Source organism: Argopecten irradians, chromosome 11, assembly GCF_041381155.1.
Source record: "Argopecten irradians isolate NY chromosome 11, Ai_NY, whole genome shotgun sequence".
NCBI classification, from domain to species: Eukaryota; Metazoa; Mollusca; class Bivalvia; order Pectinida; family Pectinidae; genus Argopecten; species Argopecten irradians.
In genome coordinates, this window is record NC_091144.1 from 3,598,218 (window position 1) to 3,617,398 (window position 19,181).

Consider the following 19,181-nt stretch of genomic DNA (forward strand, 5'->3'; position numbering starts at 1 on the left):
ATCACAACATATATCCTAACAAACGGTAATGGCATGATCATGAGTTAACTAAATGACAGATATTGCCATCAGTGTCCTTTTCTAACTACAATTTGTAAAAGTTGTTCAGCAAAATTTGGAGCAAGGATAGGTCCAAAATTCGGATTGCAAATTCACTCAGAAATTTTACTTTGACATGATGATTTACTTTGAAATTTGACTATTGGTTCCAAAACTGTTTTTATAAGGCTTGGTTTAAGAAAAACATAACTGTAGTATATGATTTAATGAAGGATAGTGACACGCTTACTTTTCACTGTTTTGATGAATTGATACAAATCTATCAGATTAGTACTAATTTTGTGGAATATCACGGTTTTATTCTCCGCTATCAGAGAACACCTGACTTTTAAATATTTCATATTGATCTGTACAATGTAATGAAAAAATAACATAACTCCTACCGGGAGGAGAAGATGGGAAGACTTACTTCAGTCGAATCATTTGAAATGGGTTGATATTTCTAAAATTTCCTTTACAGTAACGAAAATTGTAAGCTTCAGTGGTTTCAATATATATTATAGCAGATTCACTCAGCAATTTTACTTTGACATGATAATCTACTCTAAAAAAAACCAATGTGTTACAAATTATATAAGTACATTTACCTAGTACAGAATATTACGTACATGTATTACAATTTCATTTATATTTTAAACACCTCCGATTTTTTCATTTAATTTGCATAAACAACCAAACGATACGATTTCGTTATAAAATGACACTCAATCCTCTAAACAATAGAACAGCCAACTCTAGACACTGCTTATTGTTTTGATGTGGTCATGATCAATGTATCACACCTTCATGCTTGGCTGCACACTGCTACAGATACGAAGAGATGTATATATCGGGGTTCACGTGGTTATCTATCCTATAATCTTTGAAATATTTTTCTCGAAAACCAAGCTCCCTACCGCTCCGAACCGCTGTAAATGAAAATGTGTATGAGCAAGGGACGTCAGAAACATTATATAACATGTGTTGAGAATATGTATAACAGTATTTACATTAAAACCTATCTATTAAAACCACCCAGTGGTCTGAGTAAAAGTGGTCTTTATAGCGAGGTGGTCTTAATTTTGAGGTGGACCAGGTTCGATCTATGATCATGACGATCAAGAACAGTAACTCTGTATCCTAGCTGACCGATACATAATACCAAGGATTTATAAGTGACGTCCTTGATAATACATATATAGTATTTTTGTTTCAAAATTGAAATTTCATGAAAAATGTAAAATACATGTATATATAAATGTATATTATATATATATATATATTTGTATTTTTGTTCCATTTTTTGCATATAACACATTTACAAATACATGAAACATCAACATAAACTTGAAATGACATATACATTACATTTCTATAAAAAAAAACATAAGAAACATAGCACAGCATGCTGAGTATGTATATTTACGTGTGGGAAAAAACCAGTTTGATATATTTTGGTAAATAAAATTTGCAAATTACTATATTTGATCTATTAGTTTTGTCGGCAAATTAGAATCTTAATCATATCATATTTTAATGCATGCGTATCTAATCAAAACCAATAATTTACAAATATTTTTTAAAGTTTGATTAATTAGGGACATATAATGACTATACCATTTATTTCTAGAGCATAAACACATTTTTTCATTAAATAAAGTTAATGGTGTGTGCTTATTTAAATCTTAAACTGAATTTCACTGAAGTAATTGTTGACAATCTAAATGAAAATACCTTTTTCTATACATTACTTTCTATTATGTTTTAATTATAATCGTTACATATCGTTAGTTTAATCAGAGATTTAGATAGTAATTAAATCATCTATGTCTCTGGTTTAATTATTCACATAGTATCACCTGAGGTATATGAGAAACTATGTGTTTTAAAACTGGTATTGATATGTGTAAATTATTATTAAATATTTACGTCGATCGATTTTAATTATCCCTCCACGTGCAATGATCATGATTGGTCAAATTATAACTTCACCGATCACAATCGGTAAAGTGTTTGAAAGACTACTGTGCAATAGTCAAGCGTATACGTACTTTTAACTAATGCAAAACACCGATTTTTAGACATATGTTTACCGCAACAAAATAGATGACACATCTATTGAAATGAGATGATTGAGGTACGGTACTTCATAAATATCTGAAATAAGATCAATATATCCCATACATTAAAGAATTTTAATTCCATTGGCGTTACACGTATGAGCAAGAACTGCCTAAATCGTTAGATCTCGCCACCAGGGCTATCGAAAGAACGTTGCATTACTTGTGGTTTCGATCACGTCAACTGCCAATCACAAGTATGCAAATGATGGCTATTAACACTCACCTAGTACAGGTAGATAATCTGATAATTAGGTCGACGGAAACAAAAGATTGACTGACGTACCTGCGGGCAGTTGTTCACGGGTTGCTGCGTGCGGGAAGGTGAGGCACAGCGAGGTGTGAAGTCACATGTGCCTGTGGTCATAATCAAAGGGTCAATTAGTGTTAATTTAGTGGTCGTTGGGACTATGAAAATGGTCGTAAAACGGAATAGCGGTGTGACAATGTGTTACAAACTATACAAGTACATTTACCTAGTACAGAATATTACTTACATGTATTACAATTTCATTTATATTTTAAACAAGGACGTATATGAGAAGGATAGGTCACACTGGGTTTTGGACAAAGACAGCGCAGGCGCTTTTGTGTATGTGCACTGACCGTGACGTTGGACGACGACTGATTTCCTTTGATATCCGCAGCCGCAGCCTTTGATGTAGCATGGGGGGTGCGAGGGTTACCGTCTTACTTTCTGAAGCGTGCTGCCATTTCATGAGCGGTCGTATATTTTTTTAACGATCGTTTAAGACATTTCTTCTAAATCTTCCATCTTTAAAGCAAGTTATAAACGTTGTGAAATTTAATTTACTTTACATTGTGTGTTTCGTTTGACTCGATGAGACAAGTATTTGTTGAGAAAAAACGGTTTTTATTCCCGGTTTATAAGCGTCTCGCGTGGTGTTTAGTAGTGTAAAGAGACAGACACGAATCCTTCTCACTTATAGATCCTTGTTTTAAACAACCAATACAAAGAGACAAAAATCGGGACTGAAAATAAGTGGCCGTAATAGCGGGATATTCGTAATTTAGTGTATATGCTATACATGTTTATGTTTGGAATTAACTTTTGGAAAATAAAATAAAGACAAAATACAAGAATATTTTCAAGCATGGTGAAAAAACAACGAATAAAAATATGAAATAATAAAAAAAAAAAAAAAATGATGTGCCATAGATAAGGGTTAAACACGGGCCGTCAGTCCCGAGAGCTCGGGACTTACATGTACCACGACACCCACTTATACCAGTACATGAGTCCGTGAATATCATTTAGTAATCAATGAAATGCAATTCACTATATTTTTTTTTATTTTCTTCGCAATCAACTTAAAATGATATTAATGCTGCTGAATAAGTTTACAGAATGATTCTAAACTAGTTTATATTGTATCTGGGTGCAAATTACTACTACATATACCACAAATGTGTGGTTATTCAGTTTATTCTTCACAACACCAGCCGGGGGGTAAAAAGCTAGTTCCGGAATTGCGATCATAAGAGCTGGTAAAACCAGTTTTACTGCTAAAAAACAGGTGAGCGATACAAGCCCTTTGGGCCTCTTGTCATGTTGTTTCTTCTTGTATCGTGGAATTATTGCCCTTTTTTAATCAGTCGTTCCACTCCCTTAATGCTGAGTGCTAAGCATGAGTGGAAACTACCACTTTTATAGACTTTGGCGTGTCTCGGCCAGGGGACAGAACCCATAGCCTACCTCATAGGGGCGAGCGCTCAACAGAAGGCCAAAAGTGGGCCGGTGTCAAGGGAGACGTTAGGAAGAAAAAAGATAAGATCCTAAATTGAGTCGCATTGTAAGGTCGTGCAATAGGGGCAGCAGGTACAATTCTAACGCCCTATCTACATGGCCATATCTGCGTCGTCGTATGTACTAAAACTATCTATAATAATTCCTTTGGTAAGAAGCTCCACCAGTGATAAGGTACTTAAACCTTCTTTATGTTCCTATTTGAAACTGGTATCTGGTATCCACCTTTGAACCCTCTGCCGATACATATTACCATTATGAAATACCTACAGGACGGTAGAAACCTCCGCCTTCTATTTCATTTGGGACAAAGATGGTGAAATTTTATAAAAAAAAAAAAGTTGTGATTTTTCTCCAGTAATAAGTCATTCTCTGAGAAGGGTATGCTGTCTGTACCGATACATTCCATTGCTTGTTCTGAAAATGGATTATCCATACCGCAGATCACACCTGCAAGTGTCTTGATATCTTATAAGTAGAAAAGCTTATAATGTGTTGTCTTTTCGTCGGATTTTTGGTCTTTTTCAGTTTTTAAATTAATATACATATTCCTATGATTCAGCTACTGCCTTTCCCTTAAGGTAATGCTTATTACTGCTAGGTATTTGTAATGAGCCTGATAGATGAATATAGCATATAATTGTCTTTGTTATGTCTTCACTCTAAATTTTCTTGTCTAAGATTTTCTTCTCTGAAAGATGCTGCCAAAGACCCATTAAACTACAAATAGGCAAACCAGTCGTCCCATTCACTTTATGCTGTGTGCTAAGCAAGAGCAGAAATATCGGTTTTTTTTTCAATCTGAAATAAATTTTGATAACTATGACATGATTATTATTATTATCTAAAATCCTAATAGAAACAACAAAAATACTATAATGGACAAAGAGAGATAACTCATACTGAATTAGAAGAAATTGAATCAAATTTGCCTACAGTAACAGGACAATTGTTGCAAAATCACGCGACAATTTGTATCTCGCGATCTATAAAGTGGTTTTCATTAGTCGGGTGAGGTTTCCTGGCGTAGTGACAACATTACTATAGGAGCAAAGTGTTAGCAAAGCTCATCAACATGTATAACAGTACGATTTTATTTCTGCTAAAACATATGTCTAATTCATTCTGTTCTAAAGGGTATCAAACACATGTTGGAATAAAATGTCTTTCTCTGACTGAGCATGTAGTGTGTTTAATACCATACTTGGCATAAGAATCGAACAGAGTCTATGCAGAGAACAGACTCATAAACAACCAACTGTATTTGGATTCGTTAACAAGCAGTGCATATAATTTAACTCACTGAAGAAAAAGAAGTTATCATTTAAATTTGTTGATTATCTTTAGCTTTCTATTCTAATGACCGTTATGCTATATAATGCCTTGATCATTCAGTATTAAAGGTTACAGTGAATCCATGTAATCGTCCAAATTATTTCCTGGATATGATTGTATTACGTATAGGGCAATAGCTGCTGCTATATAGAATAGTATATATTATCACATCTTCCGTTCTCTATCTAGAGAATATCATTATGTCTTCACGCTATATAGATAATGTTACCTATGGATGGTCTGTAGTTACCGGAACAAATTAATGGTGTTTGTCAATTTTGAATTTGTTCCATGGTAGATGTATTTCATTGGTTACATATGTATGTAAATATACTCTACTCATACTGATGAAAACAAAATCTGTAACAGGACAAAGACAGATCTCCTGCAAAGTCGTCTTCAGAAACTTCAAGGATCCATGAATAAACAAGTAACCAGCAGCTAAAGAAAACAATTGTAATTTGTTCTCCGAGGTTTTCATTGTGTGTGAATAAACGGTATCCGATATCTGATCTATCAAAATCTTCTCTAACTATGGGTCAAATAAACGCACCGTTCAAAAAGAGCAGAGGGTGAGATGAAAATAACAGAAATGTATCTTAAACCAGGAGAAAGCAATTAGATATGACGTCCATGGCGACTTGATCCCCACAATGCCAAACATTAGGGAGGGGAGTCCAAAATATATTGTAGACTTATTTAGATTATGTGGAAGAAAATACAGATCATATATAACCAAATATATATTTTTTAAAGAAAAATGATTAAAATATCATAATCAAACTTAGTCTATGAGGAAACACTTTTTGTACAGGTTTTTTTTAATCATCAAGAGCATTAACAGATTTAAACTCCATGGTATCTTCTCGAACGAACAGATGATAATTATCAAAATGTTATATACGAGAACAAAAAAGGAACTGATGAAAGAGGCAAAGAGAACGTATGCTGAAGAAGTAGTTAATATAGTTTCAGAAGAAGATAAAGATATGTTTTGCCTGATAAGGATTTACGGTGGCTAGGAGCGGACATGAAATCAATAAAAATAATTGCGTGGGAACAAAATATTATTGCGTGGGAACAAAATATTATTGCGTGCAAACGAAATATTATTGCATGAGAACGAAATATTATTGCGTCGGAACGAAATATTATTGCGTGGGAACAAAATATTATTGCGTGGGAACAAAATATTATTGCGTTCTAATGAAAATATTATTGCATGAGAACGAAATATTATTGCGTCGGAACGAAATATTATTGCGTGGGAACAAAATATTATTGCGTGCGAACGAAATATTATTGCATGAGAACGAAATATTATTGCGTCGGAACGAAATATTATTGCGTGCGAACAAAATATTATTGCGTGGGAACAAAATATTATTGCGTTCTAACGAAATATTATTGCATGAGAACGAAATATTATTGCGTCGGAACGAAATATTATTGCGTGGGAACAAAATATTATTGCGTGCGAACGAAATATTATTGCATGAGAACGAAATATTATTGCGTCGGAACGAAATATTATTGCGTGCGAACAAAATATTATTGCGTGGGAACAAAATATTATTGCGTTCTAACGAAATATTAATTGCATGAGAACGAAATATTATTGCGTCGGAACGAAATATTATTGCGTGGGAACAAAATATTATTGCGTCGGAACGAAATATTATTGCGTGGGAACAAAATATTATTGCGTCCGAACGAAATATTATTGCGTGCAAACGAAATATTATTGCGTTCGAACATAATATTATTGCGTTCGAACGAAATATTATTGCTTTACTCCAGGATCGTTAAAGGTGTATACTTTACCGAAGCAGATTTTATTTTTCAAACTGTAAATGTAATACAAGTCTTAATTATTTCGTATTAACTATTACACTTATTAGCACTCCCAGGATAAATGTCGATTTCCATAACGTGTGTCGTCTTGCTTCACTGGTATAGCATTATACAAAAAGATACAATGCGAACCGAACATATCGAAGTCACACTCACAAGACACTACATACACGGGCGGGCCTTAAATGACCTTCATTGTTAATAGGACGTCAATATAATAAACCAAACCAGCCAAACGTAAGTTTCCGGATCGTGTTGTCCTTATCACCCCACAGCGACTGACTACCAAACCAAACCAGCCAAACGTAAGTTTCCGGATCGTGTTGTCCTTATCACCCCACAGTGACTGACTACCATAACGTTACATGGAAAAAACAACAAAATGAACCTTCATTGTAAACATTCAATTTTATAGATTTATTTATGGAATAATTGGTGTTGCAATTTCACCATACATGACTGTCATTGATAACGATGGTTTAGCGTTATTTATATTATCTATTAAAACATAGTCATCATTCAGAAACAAGCATACCAATTTAATAAGTCTGTATTATAAATAATATAAAGCTTTTAACTTCACCTGCCTGAAAATATAATCTAATTTTGGTAACGAGCTTTTCCATATCATATGTAACAGAAAGTGTGAATTAAGTGCACGCCCAATCCACGTATATTTAACTTATATCTCATACTCAAATCGAACCTGGGTTGAAGTACTACAGCCCTCACATTATACATAATTAGTAAACAATAACGTTTTCACTCGTTTCTAAAAAGCTAACATAACGGCATAGATATTTTATAGAAAAAAGTGTCCCTCATTAAGTTTTGAATTTTGAGGAAATTATCTATTACTGAAGATTGAGGAATGATAATTAAATTGAAGATATTTTTATGGGAATATAACACAAAATATGGGAGTAGTTTCATCAGAATTAAACTGTTCTTTGTGTTGTAACTTCTTCACATAATACATCTATTCAAAATAATCCTTTAATTCCGGTGTGAGTTTATCTTATTGGTTCCGTAAGATATACACTATGTTGGGAATGTCTGAGTTAGTGAGGTTTGTACTGGTTAGTTGTTTTTATCTTGATATAGGCCTATTCGTTCAAATGTTTACTTTAAATAAAAAATGTCTTCTTACTATTTCATGGTACCATAAATACATACGTAACATAACGCACAATGTTCGGTCACTTTTACGTCACGCCGGAATTTCATTGGAAAAGTGAACAGTAAAATAATATAAGCGCAATAATATTTTTTTAAATTGAAAAACAGAAAGGATGTATTTATTCAATTACGGGAGGACTTTTATCAAAATGTCTGCGATTTATTTTTTTATTGATGCGTTTTTGTTCGGAAAATGACGTTTTTAGGCGCGACAGATGTAACACGCATCTGTATGCAGTTTCAGTTAAAGTGTCACTGTGGTCATACTGAACACCACATGGCGGTAAAATTTGACACAGAGATTCCACGAAAACGCACTATTATGACGTCATTTCGTTATAATGAATTGTGACGTCATACTTCAAAATGGTGGACTTTGTTTGTAGACTTGCCGATCGACAGATCCGACGAGAAAAGATACATGTAAAAAAATGAAAAACCACAAATACACACAGTACAAAACGGTACTAATTCATGACATAGAGACATGAATTGTTAATATAAAAATAAATTTCTCTTCTATGTTAATAACATGTCAGAAATATAGACTGCGACATCGTTCTACTTTTTTATCGAACAAAACCTTTGTCTTGCAGAAATGACACAAAAAGAAATTTTTAGATTGACTGTTCTGTCACGCAAGTTCACGACGTTGAAAAATGGACTTAATATTAGGAATTATGTTTTCTATTCATAATAAAAAAAATTCGTTTTTGCTCAAACATACGTGTGCGAAATCTCTACTGAAAATTAAAAAAAGTATTCGAAAAATTGCGTTTTTTCTTTGTCTTGCAGGTTTGCCGAATGTCGGAAATGACGTCAATTGCACTCGTCATGATATTTAAGCAATAACGGGCGCCATTCTATTTATCTTCCTTCCGGATGGGCTTCATATCAACTGTATGTCCAATCTGGTAACAGTTTATTACTTATATTTCCATTACGATCCTTCGAATTCAAAACTACATAGGGATTGGATTTCGTTTTTTATGTTAACCATGCTTGTACGGAGCAATTTCTCTAAGAATATATTCTATGGGGCGCGTTAGCCCCATATTGAATATATTCTTAGAGGAATTGCTCCATACAAGCATGGTTAACATAAAAACGAAATTCAATCCCTATATTTACACTCACACGACTTTTTATTAATATTTTATGCAATAAAATTGTCATTTGAAAGTGACGTAATTATTCAATAAAAGTCGGTCAAAAGTGGGAGGAGCTTACTCAATTGAACAGCGAATGATGACGCTTCACGTAAGGTAGAATTATTCATCCGCGACGACAAAAAAGTTCAATATTTTAGTGTAAAATAAACATGACAAACAAAGTAAATTTCAGAGATAATTTTATTTAATCAGGTCAGAACTTTAAATAGGTATTCAATTTTGCAAAAAGTTCATATATAGCGTAATAACATAAAGTATTTGGTCTCGGCCACATGTGTGAACTCGGTGACCGTTATTGTGCAGCGAGGCGAGGCTGACGCACGCTTACACACTGGAGTTTTCCGAAGTTGTCAAAACACCAGTGTTCAAGTAGCTAAATTTGTTTGAGATTGTCGTCTGACTTGACGATATTACATCCTTCGGAGCCATGTGATTATGTAATCTACGCTTAGATCCATCGCCATCTATGGAACAACTTCACTTGTATGTATTTGTGGTGACGCGTAACTGTCAACACGTGGATTACTAGCGGTGCATGTTTTATATAATACACATGATTAAATTCTCAAAGAACAAAGACAAGAGGATATGTTTATAACTGACCTCAGCTCTATCAGAGGGTCTCACGCCCCGTCCACCCTAAAGACGCGATCGTAGGACGAACATAGGCACATAGGTAATGTTTACATTTGACACCCATCATTTTTAACAAAAATGAAAGCACGTCGGCCCGGTCGGGATATTTTTCCGTTTCTTTATACAATTGTTAATTTAAAAATTGTTTGAATCATATATAAATATAAAACATGTATATATTGTTTAGATTTTTCCAAAATTCTATGAAAAACAACAATATACACATAATGTTGCGTCAAAATGTAAACAAAGCCATGCGGTTTTTTTTTTTTTTTTACGTAGTCCTTTTACGTTGCACAGAACATTTTCATACGCAAGTTCAAAGTTCAATGTTACCATGCAGTTATGGTAAACAAAATCGGCTAGTATTAGAGTATAGTGACCAAGCCTAGCAAGTGTAAATATACACATATATCCTTTAAATTTCCCGCTTGCGCTAGTGTTGACGTCGCCAAGTTCAATAGACGGAACAGCAATAGCATCAACTTCTGAATATAGTTCAACACAAAACGGTTTGAAACAAGCGAACGAATGAAAATTATGCGATGACGTTTTTTTTGATACAAGTGATTTTGTCAACACGATAATACTATTAGATTTCATAGACTACACAACTTTAAAACCACTTTTGAAATTATTTGACCTTTATGTATAGGCGTAAGTATACATTGAATACATTGTCAGTGACGCGGCGGAAACGTTAGATATTCATACGCTTGACCAGATTGGAGTTCATAGCCAGATATTGCCCATCTGATTTAACATAGATTAAACGGGAAACTGAAAGTAGAATGGAAATATAAAATAATGACGTCTTTTACATTCAATGAAGTAACATGAAAATGACCGAACATTGTGCGCGACGTCACGGTCGTGGCATTGTCAATTTTGATGTACTGCGCATATTTGCATTGAACCTATTTCGTCCTCCAATAATGTTTATGAACGTTGCCATGATGATAATTGATATTTAATATACAGATAATAATTGATAATAGTTCATTGCTTCCATGAAGTCACCTTCTATGTATAACACATCATGGTATACTAAATGTTCCCGACTTACGGAACGATTTATAGAAGAACGACAAAAGGTCAATGATGTCCGGTAAAACGATTCCAATCGTCAGGGCAGACAGAATCCCTAGTCCGAATCCACCAATCGCCACCACGCTTATCCGGTCATCCCTAGCGCTTGTCCGTAGGCGGATTGCAGCTGGAAGGTAAAAAATCAACATATTTTAGTTTAGTCGTTCCCGATACAACATGGCAAAGCAAATTGTAAAGACCAACCATTAAAACTGGGATACCAAGGGCAGGACAAAGATACACAATGTCTGATGCCCCATCCTGTTGACATTTAAACCCTTATGTGAATACAATATTTTGAAACTGAAATTGGAAGGCAATTTTTTAACAAGCTTTGACGTTTGTTGAATTACGTGTCTGATTTAAACTTGAAATAACGTAACGAAAATAGATTGTGTATTTATAAACAATGTATCTTTGTTATAAATACACAATGTATCAACATAATATATAATGTATATGTATCTTTGTTATAAATACACAATGTATCAACATAATATATAATGTACATGTATCTTTGTTATAAATACACAATGTATAAACATAATATACAATGTACATGTATCTTTGTTATAAATACTCAATTTGTAAACATATTATATAATGTAATGTATCTTTGTTATAAATACACAATGTATAAACATAATATATAATGTAATGTATCTTTGTTATAAATACTCAATTTGTAAACATAATAATATAATGTACATGTATCTTTGTTATAAATACACAATGTATAAACATAATATATAATGTACATGTATCTTTGTTATAAATACTCAATTTGTAAACATAATATATAATGTAATGTATCTTTGTTATAAATACACAATGTATAAACATAATATATAATGTACATGTATCTTTGTTATAGATACACAATTTTATAAACAATACGTATAATGTACATGTATCTTTGTTATAAATACACAATTTATAAACATAAAAAATAATTATATTATACATGTATCTTTGTTATAAATACACAATTATATATAAATGTACATGTAATTGTTATAAACATAATATATAATGTACATGTATCTTTGTTATAAATACACAATGTATAAACATAATATATAATGTACATGTATCTTTGTTATAATACACAATTATAAACAATTATATAATGTACATGTATCTTTGTTATAAATACACAATTTATAAACATATATATAATGTACATGTATCTTTGTTATAAATACACAATGTAATAAACATAAATATATAATGTAACATGTATCTTTGTTATAAATACACAATGTATAAACATATTATATAATGTACATGTATCTTTGTTATAAATACTCAATTTATAAACATATATATAATGTACATGTATCTTTGTTATTATAAATACAACAATGTTATAAACTTAATATATATAATGTACATGTATCTTTGTTATAAATACACAATTTATAAACATATATATAATGTAATGTATCTTTGTTATAATATACATTAATTTATAAACATAATATATAATAGTACATGTATGTATCTTTGTTATAAATACACAATGTATAAACATATTATATAATGTAATGTATCTTTGTTATAAATACAAAATGTATAAACATATATATATAATGTAAAATCTTTGTTATAAATACACAATGTTAAAACATATTATATAATGTACATGTATCTTTGTTATAAATACACAATTGTATAAAACACATATTATATAATGTACATGTATCTTTGTTATAAATACATATTTATATAATATATATAAATGTGCATGTATCTTTGTTATAAATACACAATGTATAAACATATTATATAATGTACATGTATCTTTGTTATAATACACAATGTATAAACATAATATATAATGTAATGTATCTTTGTTATAAATACACAATATCATAAACATATAATGTACATGTATCTTTGTTATAGATACACAATTTATAAACATGATATATAATGTACATGTATCTTTGTTATAAATACACAATTTATAAACATAATATATAATGTACATGTATCTTTGTTATAAATACACAATGTATAAACATATTATATAATGTACATGTATCTTTGTTATAAATACACAATTTATAAACATATTATATAATGTACATGTATCTTTTTATAGATACACAATTTATAAACTTAATATATAATGTACATGTATCTTTGTTATAAATACACAATGTATAAACATAATATATAATGTACATGTATCTTTGTTATAAATACACAATTTATAAACATATTATATAATGTACATGTATCTTTGTTATAAATACACAATGTATAAACATAATATATAATGTACATGTATCTTTGTTATAAATACACAATTTATAAACATGATATATAATGTACATGTATCTTTGTTATAAATACACAATGTATAAACATATATATAAACATCTTTGTTATAAATACATGTTAAAATATTATATAATGTATCTTTGTTATAAATACACAATGTATAAACATAATATATATAATGTAATAAATACATAATCTTTGTTATATAATACACAATGTTATAAACATAATTATATAATGTACATGTATCTTTGTTATAAATACACAATGTATAAACATAATATATAATGTAATGTATCTTTGTTATAAATACACAATGTATAAACATAATATATAATGTACATGTATCTTTGTTATAGATACACAATTTATAAACATAATATATAATGTACATGTATCTTTGTTATAAATACACAATGTATAAACATATTATATAATGTAATGTATCTTTGTTAAATACATAATTTATAAACATGATATATAATGTAAACTTTGTTATAAATACACAATTTATAAACATATATAATAAACATGACATGTATCTTTGTTATAAATACACAATGTATAAACATATTATATAATGTAATGTATCTTTGTTATAAATACATAATTTATAAACATGATATATAATGTACATGTATCTTTGTTATAAATACATAATTTATAAACATGATATATATAATGTACATGTATCTTTGTTATAAATACATAATTTATAAACATATTATATAATGTAATGTATCTTTGTTATAAATACACAATTTATAAACATGATATATAATGTACATGTATCTTTGTTATAAATACATAATTTATAAACATCTTTGATTTCAAATATATAATGTGTATCATGTATCATAATTTATAAACATGAATATAAAATGTACATGAAGTCTTTTGTTTATAAATACACAATTTATAAACATTATATATAATGTTACATGTATCATTGTTATTAAATACACAATGTTATAAAACAAGAAAATATAATGTACATGTATCTTTTTGTTAAAATACATCAATGTATAAACATATTATATATAATGTACATGTATCTTTGTTATAGATACACAATTTATAAACATGATACCATGTAATATACACAATAATGTACATGTATCTTTGTTATAAAATACACAATGTATAAACAATATATATAATTGTACATGTATCTTATGTTATAAATACACAATGTATAAACATATTATATAATGTACATGTATCTTTGTTATAAATACTTCAATTTATAAACATATATATAATGTACATGTATCTTTGTTATAGATACACAATGTATTTATAAACTTAATATATAATGTACACATGTATCTTTGTTATAAATACACAATTGTATAAACATATAATAGTTGTTGATATAAATACTTATTTTGTTTTAAAAACATTTGCCTGTTCAAAATTTCTGTTGTTAAAAAGTTGAAAAAGTTGAATCTGTACCTGAAGTTTTTCTTTTATCTACCGTGAGTAGTGCCCTCAGCCAGTCGAGTCTTCTGACCAGGTCATCCGCAGTAAAGGGAGTGACGCAGTGGCACTAATGGACAGGACTATTACAGGATATGCCAGCTTTAACAGATATAGAAAAATTAGAATACCAAGAAAAAAAATCTCTGACCTACGGACAGTACTTTATAACTGCCTATGTGGGTTGATCTACCATGAAAATATATTAAACATCTGCAAGGAATTTAAATTGTTTCTATCACTACTTCAAAAAGTAAAAACACAGTCACTGAATGATTTCCTCTCATTCAACTCAAATATAGGTGTACAGTTTGCATTTAATAAAACAAAATTACATGAAGTACAAAGCACCTTCCTGTCTACAATGGGTGGGTAGAAGTACACTCTGGGCAAAATCAAAGGTGTAGTGGACATCATCGAGGTCTAGGGACGCTGGAGGAATAGCAACATTTGACTTGGGGTGATCTCGGAGACCTGCAATAGCAGCCTGACACCTTTCTCGATAATAATCTCTCTCCATTTGAGCTGATGAAATGTGGTTAGCAAAGTCTGTAGTGGCCTCCATTTTGTCCGTCTCTGTGGTAGCCTTTAATGTACCAAAATCTTGTCAAAACATATTTTATATTTTACAATATTTCATTTTTAGCAAGTTGACTAATTTAGACACAAAAAAAAAAAATTAAATAATTTCTTTTGTTCACAAAACCATCTTTTGATTTTCATTTCTTATTTCATTTTATAAGAATTTTTTTAGTTTAAAACATGGTACCTGTATCACAAGGAAGTACATGTATTATGATATTATAAATAACTTTGCATATATGCATAGCAATAATTATCATACCTTCTGTATGCGATTCCTGAAGGATTCACACTTGTGACAAACATCAGTCTTACAGGACATAAATTGAATATGAGGGAGACACTGGTGCCAAATTCTCCTGAATGTTGTCTCGGAAAGACATCTGTTTCCTGTTTCACTGTTGAAGATAAAAAAGATTCCATCATTTTATCTTTAAGATTCATGATTGTGCGAAACGATATAGAGTAGTAAATTTGAATTATTATTCTTATGCCTAAACAATTTAGCAAAACTTTTAAAAGATATTGTGTTCTAGCCATTGAGTAAACAAAAGCACACTAAGGGTGATACAGTAATATAATTTTTTATTATATATGGTACAGGGCATCCTCGATACTCCAGGGGTTCAAATCACTTACAATCTCTGCACCTATGGACTATCTCATGGTAAAACTGTAGGCAACACAACAGAACAGGTTATACAATTTAGTCCTTTGCTGTAAATCAAAAGAGCTGTCCAATGATACACTGTTGTTGACTGTGTGGCTTTGAAGTTGGGCATCACTCTCTCTGTAGTCTTCAAAGGAAATTTTGCAGGCCTGTGATTGGTTCAGATTTTTTTCTGAAATTTACTATGAGATAGTTCAGGGGTATAGAGATTGTAAGTGATCGGAACCTCTGGGGTATCGAGGATACGTATATGGTGACATTTATTCATTAATTAGAGTTTTAGTATTAATAAATACCAGATATGAGGTTCATCTAATACTCACAGACAAACTTGAGTGTACTTCTTATGAACAGATATATAAGTATCACTGCCAGGTAGATAAATTGGCGGAAAGCTATCTCGTCCACGTGGGGCAGCAGGCTGAGGCAATCCAATTTCATCTGCATACCTAACGGATGAAAAAACAATTATGTCAAATTTTTAAGTTAAATGACAAGTGATTTATAATGTAATAGTCTATGATTTGTAATATTACTTTTGCTTAAATCAAATAAAATTAAAATTAATAATTCAGAGCATTTCATTAATTCTGCATGTACATAGAGTGCATTTGTATTTGAATATTCTGCTTTTCATATACGAATACTGTAGTTTATAGGAGGACATTGAGTTATAACTATAAATTACATCATGTGCATATAAATACACTATACATACCTTGAAATAAACTGTACTACTTGTTGTACATGGTCATATGTTACAGCATTCTTGGGCTTTTTCCCTGTGTTTCCATGTATCCTAGGAACCGCACCATGCTTAATAAAATGGGTTCTGATATTTTTAAGATAATGTCCATTGATGTTGTTGATGTAGAGGAAACATGACTTACAAATATTTGTGTTCTGGAACTGGTAGTCAAACCGATGTCGTTTCACGTTAGGCCTAGATACACCATCCATACTCCTTGTTGTACCACACGCCTGAAGCTGGCCATTATAAAACATGTCTCTGACATCTCTGTCCATTCCCTGTATGTTCAGTCTATTCTCCACAATGTCACTATTTCGAAACTTTGCTTGGCAACCCTTGCTACACATACGAGTTGTGTCACACTCTTGTTCCGTATCATCCTCAAAATTATCGTCACCACTAACACATGTTTCTTGATCAGATTCAATATCCCTTTCACTACCATTTCTGACGAAAATTCTCATTCTGGTATTCAAAATAGGTGAGTGTGTTACTGATTTACCGTAGTACTGTTCGCTGTCCTCCTCATCACTTCCAATGTCGAAATCACACTCATCTTCCTGGAACTGATGATCACCGCTAACCTGACTCGATACATGTACTTCATCAGTACTATTTCCCCGGCTCGTAGATGGGAAAAAATGGCTAAAATCGGTATCTATCTCTGCCGCCAGCTCACTATCGCATCCAACAACATTAAAATTTGGTGGAACAGACATGGTAAACTTCCCCGTGCCTTACAATCAACACTTTCGTTCTGTCACATCTTCGTAGCGAATGTAAACAAACTACCGGAAGTGTGTTCTGCAGAAAACGGGAAAAACCCCATTCGCTTCGATATTTTCTGTTGATTAAATACTTTTATTAACATTAACGCCCAATGTTATTGTTTGAGAAATTAACTATTTGAGGTATATGCATAAATAGACATATCAAGAGTATTTTTCGTTTTTATGACGCAAGTGAGGTTTCCATTTTCGCGCGAAATGGAAATAGTACAAAAATATTACGTCTGACGGAATTCCCATTTTTCTCCCTTTTCATTGGCTAGAAGTTAAGGACCTAAATCCCAGCCGGCGGCTCAAATACAATAAATAGATCACATTGTAAAAGTATTTATACGTTATTCACCTACCAATGTCCGAGATATTCGAGTAGCTGACAGTAGAAACTGGCATATACATTGTGTTTGCTGTTTCAACTGTTTCAGTTGTAGTAATCGCTGTTGATGTTTCTATAGTTGTTGTCGTTGTTGGTGATGTTGCTAGCTCTAGCATCGTTGTCCATGGTTTCGTCATAGATGGCGTCTTGTTTTTATAATGTGGGGGTGTGTTGTCTCCGGGGTAGGGGTCGTATAGGGGGCGCTGTTTCTAGTGTTGTTGTCTCCGGGGTAGTCGGAGGGGGCGTTGTTTCTAGTGTTGTTGTCTCCGGGGTAGTTGTAGGGGGCGTTGTTTCTGGTGTTGTTGCCCCCAGGGTAGATGTAGGTTGCATTGTTGTTGTGATAATGGCGTCTTGTGTAAAATCTCCTGTTTTAATTCAAAGCCAATGTAAAGATATATTGTATTTTTTATGTAACGAAATTATGCAATATATTATGCATCACTATTATATCGACATCATTTACCAAGTGTGAAAAATCGCGTCGACTGTGGCGGTTCTTTCAAAACCTGGATATTTCATGAGACATTTACCACTATGTCAATAGTATATTGGTGCTTTTATGGATCTGAACCATCATATATAAGTATCCATATTCACACATTGTATGTCTTATGTCAATTTGTGAAGGTGAAAATTACAAGAAATACTACTTAAACGTAAAATATTTTGAAGCACCGCCTTCTGAACATAGTCAAACAAATTCTTGTACAAAATCTCCACACATACATGTTTATGTATCCAGGTTATCGTTGTTCTAGGACCATTTTATCTCCATTGCCAATTAAGGTTATTAGCAATCAAATATGTGACCAATGAGTTAAACCAGTAAAATGTGGGATGATGGAAGGATACTTTAGCAGTCAGCACTCACCGTAGTCCGAATCCACCCATTCATTAGGGTCACACAGTGAGGATGCCTCATCCCTTCGGGATTTTATCTGGGATTTATTGGAAAACTGAATGCATGCCAACTTCCCCTCAAGGTTAGCACTTCCGTATTGGTTTGAACCTAGCACCACTGAGCCAAGCGCCTGAATCTGCAAAAGCGTTGAAGCAC

The 19,181-nt window shown here is 31.8% G+C and overlaps 1 protein-coding gene across 1 annotated transcript; it reads right to left on the reverse strand.

Moving 5' to 3' along the window:
- Nucleotides 1-2,154: 2,154 nt before the first annotated feature.
- Nucleotides 2,155-17,775, reverse strand: LOC138335678 (uncharacterized). Its single transcript, XM_069284840.1, has 8 exons — nucleotides 16,931-17,775; nucleotides 16,536-16,661; nucleotides 15,805-15,940; nucleotides 15,296-15,546; nucleotides 14,937-14,989; nucleotides 11,170-11,319; nucleotides 2,446-2,516; nucleotides 2,155-2,196 (listed from the first exon to the last, which is right to left on the reverse strand). The coding sequence occupies exons 1-8, from the start codon at nucleotides 17,680-17,682 to the stop codon at nucleotides 2,155-2,157; spliced, it is 1,581 nt and encodes a 526-aa protein (XP_069140941.1). The 5' UTR covers nucleotides 17,683-17,775.
- Between the last annotated feature and the right edge of the window lie 1,406 nt (nucleotides 17,776-19,181).

Coding starts and splice junctions, on each gene's coding strand:
- LOC138335678 (XM_069284840.1), bottom strand. CDS start 17,682: ATGTCTGTTCCACCAAATTTTAATGTTGTTGGATGCGATAGTGAGCTG. Junction 15,941..16,535: donor AAGTACACTCAAGTTTGTCT/GTGAGTATTAGA, acceptor TATCTTCAACAG/TGAAACAGGAAACAGATGTC. Junction 2,197..2,445: donor CCGTGAACAACTGCCCGCAG/GTACGTCAGTCA, acceptor ATCTTATTTCAG/ATATTTATGAAGTACCGTAC.